At 41.0% G+C, this 11693-nt stretch overlaps 1 protein-coding gene across 4 annotated transcripts in view; it reads left to right on the forward strand.

Annotated features, from left to right (window-relative positions):
* The window catches only part of Gfm2 (GTP dependent ribosome recycling factor mitochondrial 2), a 34455-nt gene that overhangs the window by 21031 nt on the left and 1731 nt on the right, over positions 1 to 11693 (forward strand). For all 4 annotated transcript variants that reach the window (XM_055598444.1, XM_055598445.1, XM_055598447.1 and 1 more), the window contains 8 exons: positions 536 to 676; positions 949 to 1048; positions 2632 to 2818; positions 6136 to 6212; positions 7700 to 7838; positions 8951 to 9130; positions 9393 to 9508; positions 11472 to 11654. In XM_055598444.1, the coding sequence (XP_055454419.1) occupies positions 536 to 676; positions 949 to 1048; positions 2632 to 2818; positions 6136 to 6212; positions 7700 to 7838; positions 8951 to 9130; positions 9393 to 9508; positions 11472 to 11654 (1123 nt within the window). The remainder of the gene's footprint in view (positions 1 to 535; positions 677 to 948; positions 1049 to 2631; positions 2819 to 6135; positions 6213 to 7699; positions 7839 to 8950; positions 9131 to 9392; positions 9509 to 11471; positions 11655 to 11693) is intronic.

Consider the following 11693-nt stretch of genomic DNA (forward strand, 5'->3'; position numbering starts at 1 on the left):
TCCCAGCACTCAGGGAGGCAGAGGCAGGTGGATCTCTGTGAGTTCGAGGCCAGCATGGTCTACACAGTGAGAAACAGGACAACCAGGGCTACACAGAGAAACCCTGTCCTCAGAAAACAACAAAAACCAAAATGAAAAAAAAAAAACAAAAAAAAAAAAACATTTCTGTAAACACGTTCAGGTTTTTACTGTAGATTGATGGTATCATCAGCTAGACACAAAGTGAAGTAAGAGCCTGACAGCAAACATTGGAAAGAACATTTGTTTATCTAGTGTAGAGTCCTTGGTGACCTTTGAAGATACGCTTTTTAAGGAGACTTCATGCAGTGAAGATGATTACAAATATCCAGTAATTGAAAGAGTACCCATTTTTAGTTTTAGTTTTGAATGTTTATTGGTAAGGCACCCATTGAGTAGTCAGTGACGGAAGGGCGGGCTGTAGTGACATCACTTCCTGGGTCTGAGCTGTTTGGGAGGACCGTGACTGATCTGTGCAGATAGCCAGGTCTTCTCTGATACCTCTTTTATCTTGCAGGCGGTGGTATAAGGATGACTTGTGTGCCCTGGCATTTAAAGTTCTGCATGACAAGCAGCGAGGACCCCTGGTTTTCCTGCGCATTTACTCAGGCACACTGACGCCCCAGTCGGCCATCCATAATGTTAATAGAAACTGCACGTAAGGAGAAGTTTGGGGGGCTGGCGAGATGGCTCAGAGGTTAAGGACACTGGCTGTTCTTCCAAAGGTCCTGAGTTCAATTCACAGCAACCCTATGGTGGCTCATAACCATCTATAGTAAGATCTGGTGTGCAGGCAGAATGTTGTATAAATAATAAAATAAAATCTTAAAAAAATTAAAAAGATTCTTTAAGGAGAAGTTTGGGTTATTTTCTGAAATTGCACCCATTTTCTTAAAAGTACTTTACTAATATAAATCATGGTTTTTATAGGGAGAGAATGAGTCGTCTGCTTTTGCCATTTGCTGACCAATATGTAGAAATCCCTTCCTTGACTGCTGGTAACATTGCTTTGACAGTTGGGCTTAAACAAGTGAGTAACCACAGGGGTTCCACAACCAAGCATGTAAATGTGATTTTCAAATACTTTATAGCTGCAAAAAGTTCCCAGGTCATCAGAATTTCTAAATGTGAATATGATGGCATATTCATCAGTATGGTTAAATGTCAGACATTGGCTAGAAGGAAAAATAGATTACAGAAGCTCATGGACAGAATGGATCATAGTTAAAGTTCAACTCCAAAGGAAGTCTATTGCTTGTTGAAATGTGTATGTCAAGTTTATTTAAAACACTGTTTTATTCCCATGGAATCTTTGCCTGTGTTGTGCATATGCGCGTGTGGGAAGGGATTCTCTCTTTCTCTGTCACTAAGTTGCCCAGGCTTGCCTTGAACTTGCTCTCTGGCCCTGGTTGGTCTCAAACTCTTCTCCAGTGTGCGTGTTGAGTGTTTGGCCTAAAGTTTGATATAACTTTACAAGCTGCTCAGGTAATAATGGAAGATGTTTTGCTAAGGAGGGCTCTTTAAGGGCCAGGGTTTGGGTTTCTTTTGCTCCCAGTTCTGTCCTCAGTTCACAGCTCATCAGTGCTTACACATAGCAGGTGCAACCTAGACATGAATTGGGTGAATGGAAGGAAATACTTGGTGCTACATCTGGTTTGGGTTGGTTAAAACTGAGGACTTTCTTTTAATTCAGATTAATCAAATGTAATTTTTCATTAAACTTCGGCATATCTCATGTTGAGATTAAAAAAAAAAATGTTACTTTAAACTTTTAACTCCTTGTGATTAACTTCAGATTTCAGAAAGGTTTAGGAGAAAACTTCCCTGATGTGAATTTTGTAACTGAGGTATTTTCAAGACAGGCTTTCTCGGTTTAGCCATGGTTGTCCTGAAACACTCTCTGTAGCCTAGGGCAGCCTGCAACATGGAGGCTTCCTGAGTGCTGGGATTAAAGGTGTGTGCCACCGTACCTGGCTGTACCTGGCTGTACTCAGGTGTTTTCTCGGTCTTCCCTCTCTGTCTTGTGCACGTCTGAAGGAGTACTGCAGACATTTGGAAGCTGTCTGTAGAAGGAAACCAGCCTTGGTATGCAGAGTAGAGGTGAATGACAGTTTCAGAGGTTACACAGGCCATTCTACATATAGGTGTATCTTAGGCTTATTTAAAATACTGCTTTATTTCCATGGAGCTTTTACTTAGTGTTAGGGTGTGTGTTCTGCTTAATTGGATATTTGAGTTAATAGAGAATTTTCTGTAAAATAGTAAGATAACCTAAGTGTTGTTAAAGCACTTCATGAGCTTTTACTGAACCTGCCTTGCTCTCATAAGAAATTCAGCAAATATATTTTTGAGAAATATATTGTTAGACAGATACATTTTTTACTAATAAATTTTGGTGTGTATTGTATGTATGTATGTTTCATTATTAGTTAGAATTTATCACAATGACATTTTGCATAGAGAGCTTACATAAGTTAAATGAGCTTGACTTATGTAAAGGTCTGGCATCTGTGATTATTTCTCTTAAGTTCAAATGAGAAGAACATACTATGCTGACATTTTGCCTTGTGGTCTGGGTGGAAGATGAGTGCTTGCTGTCCTCTTTTCTTGCAGACTGCTACTGGAGACACCATGGTCTCTTCCAAGTCCAGCGCCCTAGCTGCAGCTCGTAGAGTGGGAAGAGGGGGAAAGAAGCATGGACAAAACAGTGAAGCAGAGAGCCTGCTGTTAGCTGGGGTGGAGATTCCAGAACCTGTGTTCTTCTGCACCATAGAACCTCCATCGGTGGCTAAGCAGCCAGGTACAGCAGGGTTTGTAGCCTGTGGTAAGAGGTTTCAGTGACTCCTCAGAAGACTTCCTGTGTAATAGAGTTAAATTTTACTTGTGCTTACTGGTCAGCATTTTTTTGTAGCAGGTTTGGGTTTTACATAAGTCACTTTGATTTTTTTTACAAACTCCATCATATATTTTAGCCATCTTGCATACTTTTTTTTTTTTCTTTTGTGGTTTTTGTTTTTGAGACAGGGTTTCTCTGGCTGGCTGTCCTGTCACTTACTTTGTAGACCAGGCTCAAACTCACAGAGATCTGCCCCTCTCTGCCTCTGCCTCTGCTGGAATTAAAGGCATGTGCCAACTTAGCCCAGCCTTGTAATGATTTTTATGGGATTCTAAGTAATTGACCCTGTCCTGCCCTCCTTAGTGTGTTAGGTTAATTAGGACATGATTTGGTTTTTGTTTCTTTTTTTTTTTTTTCTTACTAGTTACATTTTGTTAATTCTGTATCCCAGCTGTATCCTGCTCCCTCATTCCCTCCCAATCCCACCCTCCCTCCCTCATCTCCTCCCTGCCCCTTTCCAAGTCCACTGATAGGGGAGGACCTCCTCTCCTTTCATCTGACCCTGTTTTATCAGGTATCTTCAGGGCTGGCTGCAAAGTCGTCCTCTGTGGCCTAACAGGACTGTTCCTCTCTTGGGGGGTGGGGAGGTCAAAGAGCCAGCCAGTGAGTTCCTGTTAGAAATAGTCCTTGTTCCCCTTACTATGGGAAACCAATTGGTTACTGAGCTACCACGGGCTACATCAGAGCAAAGGTTCCAGGTTATATCCATATATGGTCCTTGGTTGAGTGTCAGTCTCAGAAAAGACCCTGTGCCCAGATATATTTGGTCCTTGTAGAGCTCCTATTCTTTCCACATCATACTAACTCCCCTTCTTTCATATGATTCCCTGTACTCTGCCGAAGGTTTGGTTATGAGTCTTAGAATCTGCTTTGAAACACTGCTAGGTAGTCTTTCAGATGCTTTCTGTGTTAGACTCCTGTCATATGTTCAATGCACATCCCATTTGTAGGACATGATTTGTAACTAATTCACTTTCTTGCATCTAAAATATGAACCTGTTCTGATTTCCTGAAGATGTTTTGTCCATTTTGCATTGTGGTTTCTCATCTTTTACCTTGTCTTTTTTACATTATAATGGGTTTCCCTGAACTTCTCTGTCTTAAGAACTCTCAGGGTCGCAGCTCAAACATCCACTCTTTATGATGCTCTCCATGAGTTCTCACTTACGAAGAACATTGTAAAGATAAACTTTCTAGGTTTTTTTTTTTTTTAATCCCCTTAAAAAAAAAGTTGGACTCATAGATTATGGAAGAACAAGAGCTGCTGGGGACCAGCTTTAGCAGAGGACAGGTCTTGAGAAGGGTAGATATAGCAAGTGATGTAAAGAAATTGCACCAGATAGCAGCTTGAATCTTTTTCTGAACCTCTGAGACTGTATTATCTGCTTTGCACTCAGGAGGCAGGATTACAGAGATTGACTGCTCAGGGCCACAGGGTTTATTTATGTTTTTACAGCAGTGATTACATCATTTTAGGTTGGCATTTTAAAGAATATCTAACACATAACTCTTAATGCAAGATAAACCAAAACATCCTTAAATGATCATAATCATAAAACTCAGTGATCACAAATCTTGTACTAATTAGACAAATTTTAACAAAGTTGGGGAGGAGAGGCTTTGATCTTTTCTGTTGCATAGCCTCAAGGATACCAATACTGGACAATTCAGTCTGAAAAAGGCTAATTTTTAATAAGCAAAAAAATTCTTAACAAGCTGTACTGGAATCTATTTTTAAGCCTTTGTATTTATTAAACATTTGTATATCAAAGTAATTTCTAACAATGTTTCTATATTTATTATTTTTATGTTCTTTAGTAAAATGTAATAAAACTTCTAATAATTAACTCATAATTTCTAGAATGTAAAATCATATCTTTCTTCCTTGATTCTTAACTCACAAATTTGCATTTTATATCTATAAACGTATTAATGTCTTCATTACCAAGAAAGCAGAAAATGTTCTGAGACCTATTTTGGGGTATTTTTGTTTTTGTTGTTGTTTTTTTGTACTTCCACAGTCATGGCCTCCACCCTAACCTCCAGGGACATAACCTCCAGGGACATAAGTTAGTTCATCCTGTTTAGCTGTTAATCATTATTAATATTTTTAACTTTGACATGTGTAAATTTTTTATTACTTCTTTCAGTAAGGTTTTCCATCTCATTTCCTTCTCCCAGGCCATCTCAGACCACCAAAATTTTAGAGCAACATGAAACAAGTTGGTGATTCCAAAACCAATATATAAATGATTTTATTTTTCAAGTAGTAAAACCAAAGGAGGAACTGGGGCTGTATCCACTCAGCTAGGAGCTGGAACTGTGTCGTGCAGTCTCTTTAGCTAGACAGTGATGGCCACCCATCCTAAGAACTAGGATCTTGTCCTGAGGCTCCTTAGCCATGTAATGAGAACTGGAGCTTTGTTGTGTAGTCTCCTTGGCAGTGATATCTACTCATACCAAGAACTGGAATCTTCTCATACAGTCTCCTTAGCTAAGCGGTGAGTGGCATCACCAAAGAGCAATCTTTATTTCCTCTCCGTATCTCCTAAGATTCAGTGGGAGAGAAGATATTTAGCCAGGTGGGGTTGCAGTAGTTCATCTACCCAGCTAGAGTATACATGAAAGAAATCAAAGTGCAGATGTAAGACCCCAAGTCATGAAAGACACTGAGTCTTTTATTGTGCAGTTACTGAAGGAACAGCATTTAACCTAAGACAGATACAGCAGGGGCTGGAGCAATGGCTCAATTATTAAGAACACTTGCTCTTTCAGAGGCCTTAGGAATCAAAGATTCCTACCATCCTTGTAGCTGCTCACAACTGCCAGTAACTCAAGATCCAAGGGATCTGATGCTCTCTTCTGGTTTCCTCAGTACTAGCCACTTACGTGGTGTGTGTGTGTGCGCGTGTGCATGTTTGCATGCTCTCCCTGCATTGTGTCACCCCTCTCCTCTGATGCTGCTCTTCACTCTCTGATGTCTGGCTGCCAGCCTGCTTCTTTACCCAGCTTACTGTGGAGATGTTTGCTCATCGCTCACCTTTAGGCACCTCTCATTGGAATTGTCTTACTTATTTTAGTTCTGCAGAGCATTTATGGCTCTTTGAAAGTTTTATATTTTATCAGTGTATCTGCTTGTTAATCTATGCTCCCTATTTTAAACTTATTGTTAAGTTACTTAGAAATGAAGTGAAGATAACAGGCATTGTTTAATCACTCAGATTTGGATCATGCCTTGGAGCGCCTTCAGCGTGAAGATCCCAGTTTGAAAGTGAGGCTCGATCCTGACTCTGGACAAGTATGTATGTTATTACCCAGCCCTAGGAAGGAGTGAGGACATGCATATAACACCGATTAGCCTGTGCTCCTGAAAGAAAAAGCTCTGATTCATAATATAAGTTTCTCTTCATGTCTGTTGTCATTCTAAATTACCATTCTCTTCAATTTCCTAAAATAATTTCATTTTATACATGTGATCACTCTCCATCAGTTTTGACTTTCTGTAATACAGGCTTTTGTGAAATTTTTAAATTAGATTCAACTCTTGTGTTCTTACTGTGATGTTTATAAAAGCAGCATACTAAAGGGAGGTCAGAAACTGTGAAAGCCACTTTCTCTATTATGTGCATATTCAAACTAGTCTATGGTTATCAGTTGCCCATAGGGAACATCTGTGTAGTTGGGTGGGGGGTTATTTACCCTGTTCTCAAGGTGGTGTCTTTAGGCATGGTTTCAAACAGCTGTCTGTTTCTTCATTAGGAAAAGGGTTTTGGTCAGGTGGTGCTGGTGCACAACTTTAATCCCAGCACTCAGGAGGCAGAGGCAGGCAGATCTCTGAGTTCTAGGCCAGCCTGGTCTACAAAGTGAGTTCCAGGACAGCCAGTGCTACACAGCGGAACCCTGTTTCAAAGATACCACCCTACCACCATTCTACCAAAAAAAAAAAAAAGTTTTAACCAGGTTTTAGGTGGCTCATGCTTGTGATTTCAGTTCTTGAAAAGAACTAAGAGGCTTAGGTAATACTATTGCTACAACTGTGAGGTGAACCTGGACTGCACATGAGTGAAAACCTGTTAAAAAGCAAACCTGGGGGGCTGGAGAGATGGCTAAGTGGTTAAGAGTACCTGAGTTCAATTCTCAGCAATTTGCAACTCCAGTTTCAGGAGATCTGATGCCCTCTTTTGGATCCTTAGGCACCAGGCACACCAGTATTGCAGAGACATACATGCAGGCAAAATATTCATACACATAAAATATTAGAAACTAGGGCCAGTGAGATGCCTCAGTGTGTAAAGGTTCTGGCTGCATAGACCTGATGGCCTGGATTCCATTCTGAAATCCAAGTAAGCTGTCCTCTTACCTCTACATCCCTCTCCCGTACGTTAAGCACAAACTTCCTACACATACAGCAATAATAAATAACGAAAAACTGCATACAAAGAAAGAAGATAAGAGGCATAATCCAGAGGTTATAAATATTGATTATACTCCTGTTGCTTTGACCAGAATTGGAATGGGGTTAGGAAGTGTGTGCAGCACTAAATTGATGTCATTTACTTACCCAGATGGTAATCAGAGTTCCTGGAAGGAGACAGTGCCTAACGAGTTCACTGCAATTGGTTTATTATCCTAGTCAGAGAAGTCAGAAGTAGTATTTTTATATAGGAGCCCCTGGAACATTTTCAAAAGAAACTCAGTTGTAGTTAATAGAAAATTACTTAAATATGTGAACATCATTCTTTTTCATAATATTTTGCTTTATTTATTTTTCCCTTTTACTGCCAGACCATCCTGTGTGGCATGGGGGAATTACACATTGAGATTATTCATGACCGGATCAAGAGGGAATATGGCCTAGAGACCTACCTGGGGCCTCTGCAGGTGGCATACCGGGAAACCATCTTAAACTCAGCTCGGGCCACAGGTAAAAAGAAAACATTTTGGACGTTCTGGGTGTGTTCAATGGTTAGCTGTGTAAACAGGGGCCACAATTTTCCTGTGTTTTAATTTGTGATGAACAGAAGGCATGGTCCCATTATTACCCACTCCTCAGACAAAAGTGTCTTCTAGTGGTGTGAGACAGGGTAAGCCAGTGAAGTAGATAACTTGTTCCAGCTCTTAATCACTAAAACGAGTATAAGAGTTTGAAGTCAATGAATTATATTTATTGTGGAAAGTGAGTGAAAATTTCTGTTATAGCGCCCTTTAGTACACCTAAAACTTGTTGAGTCTAGGTGACTACATTTCACTGAAACTTGAAGAACGAACCAAGCATAAATGCAATGGCACAGGGGCTCTGTTTCTGGACTATACACTTGCAGCACTGAAAATGCAAGATAAGTGTGAACAGTACTCTTCCTGCCCCGAGGAACTCGACCCCCTAATCGGCAGGAAGTGGCCTAACGATAATGTAGCCCTGTTTCCAACCCCTGACTTCATTCAGGGAGCTCTTTCTTTCCTCTCTCCTCTTTCTTTCTTATGTAGTGGTAGGAGGTTGAAAGGTAGAAGAAAGGGGTAGAGAAGGGTGGAAGAAAGAACTCACCCAGCAGTAGGAGCCCAGCTACATAGTCAGTGGTAGAGCAAGGCCTCTGGGCTCAGTCCATAGCACTTAAAAAGAAAGTAGAGAAAAGGAAAGCTGTTTGCTGTAGTGTAAGAACTACTTTCCTAGTTTTTTGAGAAGGAAACATTAAGTATTGCTGAAAGAATACATGAACTTAACAATTTGGAAATTGGCAGAGGATCAAGTTGTTATAGTTTTCATTATCAGTGTTTTACATTCTCCAGATGTTTTGTAATTTGAATGTTACCTTTTTCCTTGCAAGGAATGCATTTATTTGATACTCTTAAAGACTCATTTTTGGACATAGAAAACTCGGACATAGAAACAGGTGGTCTCAGCAAAGGCAGCCTACATCCCTTGGCAGTTTGTTCCTGGCATCTTTTTGGCATCTCTCTCTTCCTTCATTTTCTTGGCCAAAAATTGAGTATTGTCTGCAGCCACCTCCTTATTTTTCATTTGTTTCAATGTGTTTTCAGATACCCTAGACAGGACAGTAGGAGACAAGCGGCATTTCGTGAAAGCAGAACTAGAGGTCCTGCCAGCGGAAGCGCCATGTGGCGTGGCTAGGATCGAGTATGCTGACTGTGTCGGTGCAGACCTGCTGCAGGCTTCCCGCGAGGCCATTGAAAACGCAGTCCACAGCGCATGCCTCCAGGGTGAGGGATGCACACGGGAGCACACGCTCCCCTTGGCTGTTTAACCCTTCTTTTCCGCCTCATGCTGTAATCTGACCAGTGTTTGTGCACACCAGCATATGTTCTGCCTCCGCGGTACACTCCTGGCCTCCGGATTCTCGCATGTCTCACGGCCATCTTAATGCTAGCTCTGCACTTCTTTGTACATCAGTTCTATTTTTGTTGTGCTATTCTTTTTATTGAATTGTTTAAATTATTGTGCTGTATTTTCTCACTTGCTCAGGACCTTTACTTGGATCCCCAGTTCAAGATGTGGCAGTAATACTACACTCATTGGTGGTTCACCCTGGCACCTCTACAACCATGCTTCATGCCTGTATCTCAAGATGTGTACAAAAGGTATGAGCAGCCTTCATGCCTGTGTTAAGGAAATACACCAAGTGCAACGCCATAGTTTCCACAGGCAGCTATGCTGACAGGGCTTGACCTGAGGTTCTTGCCGCCAAGGGATCATCAGGATGGCTCAGTGGGTAAGGCAAGTACCACCTAGCCTGATTCTGTAGTAGAGAAACCTGACTCTGGAAAGTTGTCCTCTGACCTCCATGTATGCACTGTGGTGCTCACTACACACAAATGTAATACAAAAATGTAAACCAGTGCTTGCACTGGGAATCTTTGATTTCTTAAACCAAGTTTTCGTGTGAAAGATTTTAGAAATTACTGGTCAAAGATTGCTATTAAAAAACGTCCTGGGGCTGGAGAGATGGCTCAGTGGTTAAGAGTACTGTCTGCATTTCCAAAGGTCATGAGTTCAATTCCCAGCAACCACATGGTGGCTTACAACCATCTATAATGTGAACCGATTCCCTCTTCTGGAAGGTGTAAATGCAGATAGAACACTCATATACATAAAATAAACAAATTAAAAAAAAAATCCTGATTTTAGCAAAATATCCATCCTTTCCCCTTTCCAAACATACAGCCATGAGCTGCAAGCCTGATGGATTTTTAAAAATATATAATTTCTTTTTATTTTATGTGCATATGGTGTTTTGTTTGCATGTATGTCTGTGCAAGGGCGTCAGAAACTCTGGAACTTTACACACAGTTGTGAGCTGTCGTGTGGGTGCTGGGAATTGAAACCGAGTCCTCTGGAAGAGCAGCCAGTGCTCTTAACTACTGAGCCATCTCTCCAGCCCCAAACCTGGTGGATTTAAATGGACAGATCTGGGGTCAGCTTGACACTGGGCTTTAATGTAAAGGATAATGAAAATCTAATATTACTTCCAATTTTTTCGTTTGTTCAAGTACGTTTGCTTTCATAAAAACAAACATTGAGATACAGACTTAAGCATCTTCCCCCTCAAATTATCAATTGTCATGACTTGCTTCCTGCCTCAGTGACCCACCAGAACTGATGAACTCTGCTTGTTTCCCAGTGTGGGAGTACCCTAGCTTAGCATGGGGAAATGAAGTCAATAGTGAAACCTTTAAGCACTATAGAAAGGAGTTTGAACTTTATTCCGAGAACATGGAGAATAAAGTGTTTGAAGAGTGAAGTATGGTCAGAGTATAGAAGTGATTGGCACGGGAAAGAGAGTCCAGGACAGACAGGGAGTAGACTAGGTCTGAATCAGGATACCAGCAATAGGCATAGAAATACTGGTGTTTCCTGGAAGAAGGAAAACGAAGAAGTATATATAAATGCACTGAAAACTACTAATGCTACTGGCAACTAAGAAAGTCCCGAGAAGCACTTGGAAAAGAAAATGCTGAGGTTTGTTAGCACGCTGGGGAGCTGCAGAGTGGCCACACACAGGCCCAGAGCAGTATCCAGTACCCAGTGTGGAGCCTGGAGCCTTCAGAGATGGCTGGGAATTGCTGTGGAAGCCACATAAAAGCTGATTTTGAAGATCTGCAATTAGACAGTGTACAGAAAACTGAGAAGGATGCAGGGCGTTTCTGGAGCACTGTTCTTGAGTTGCAGAGTCCAGCCCCCAATTGTAGCATTTTCCTCTTAATTTTGGCTTTTCCCAAACAATTATTTTATCTTGAAAATATCTTCAGCTTCCTTATGTGGCCTTTGAAGTCTAAATGATAAACTATCATTCAAGAAAGGGTTTGTTCATAGAGAGTTGCCATGGCAGTTGACTTTGTTGTTGGCCTTTTTAAAAGCTCTTTCCAGCACGTGACCACTAGTGTAAGCATTAAGTTCTTGGCTCCTTACAAAATGTCTCTGTGGAATGTTAAAGCAAGTGAGGTAACCAGCGTCCTCTACTCAAGAACATAGGAAATAGTTCAGTCTTTGTGTATCTTCTTTTTACTTGAATAGAAATTTCTTCAATTTACGGAATCTCTTTAGGCCCTGAAGAAAGCTGACAAGCAGGTGTTGGAGCCTCTGATGAGCCTTGAGGTTACAGTGACTAGCGAGTACCTCAGCCCTGTCCTTGCAGATTTGGCACAAAGAAGAGGGAATGTTCAGGAAATTCAGACTCGCCAAGACAACAAAGTTGTTATAGGGTTTGTTCCTCTGGCAGAAACTATGGTAAGTTCTTTGCATTTGAAATGTACATATTATTTATTA

The sequence above is a fragment of the Psammomys obesus genome, unplaced genomic scaffold (assembly GCF_907164565.1).
Source record: "Psammomys obesus unplaced genomic scaffold, mPsaObe1.curated_primary_1811, whole genome shotgun sequence".
Taxonomy (NCBI): Eukaryota; Metazoa; Chordata; class Mammalia; order Rodentia; family Muridae; genus Psammomys; species Psammomys obesus.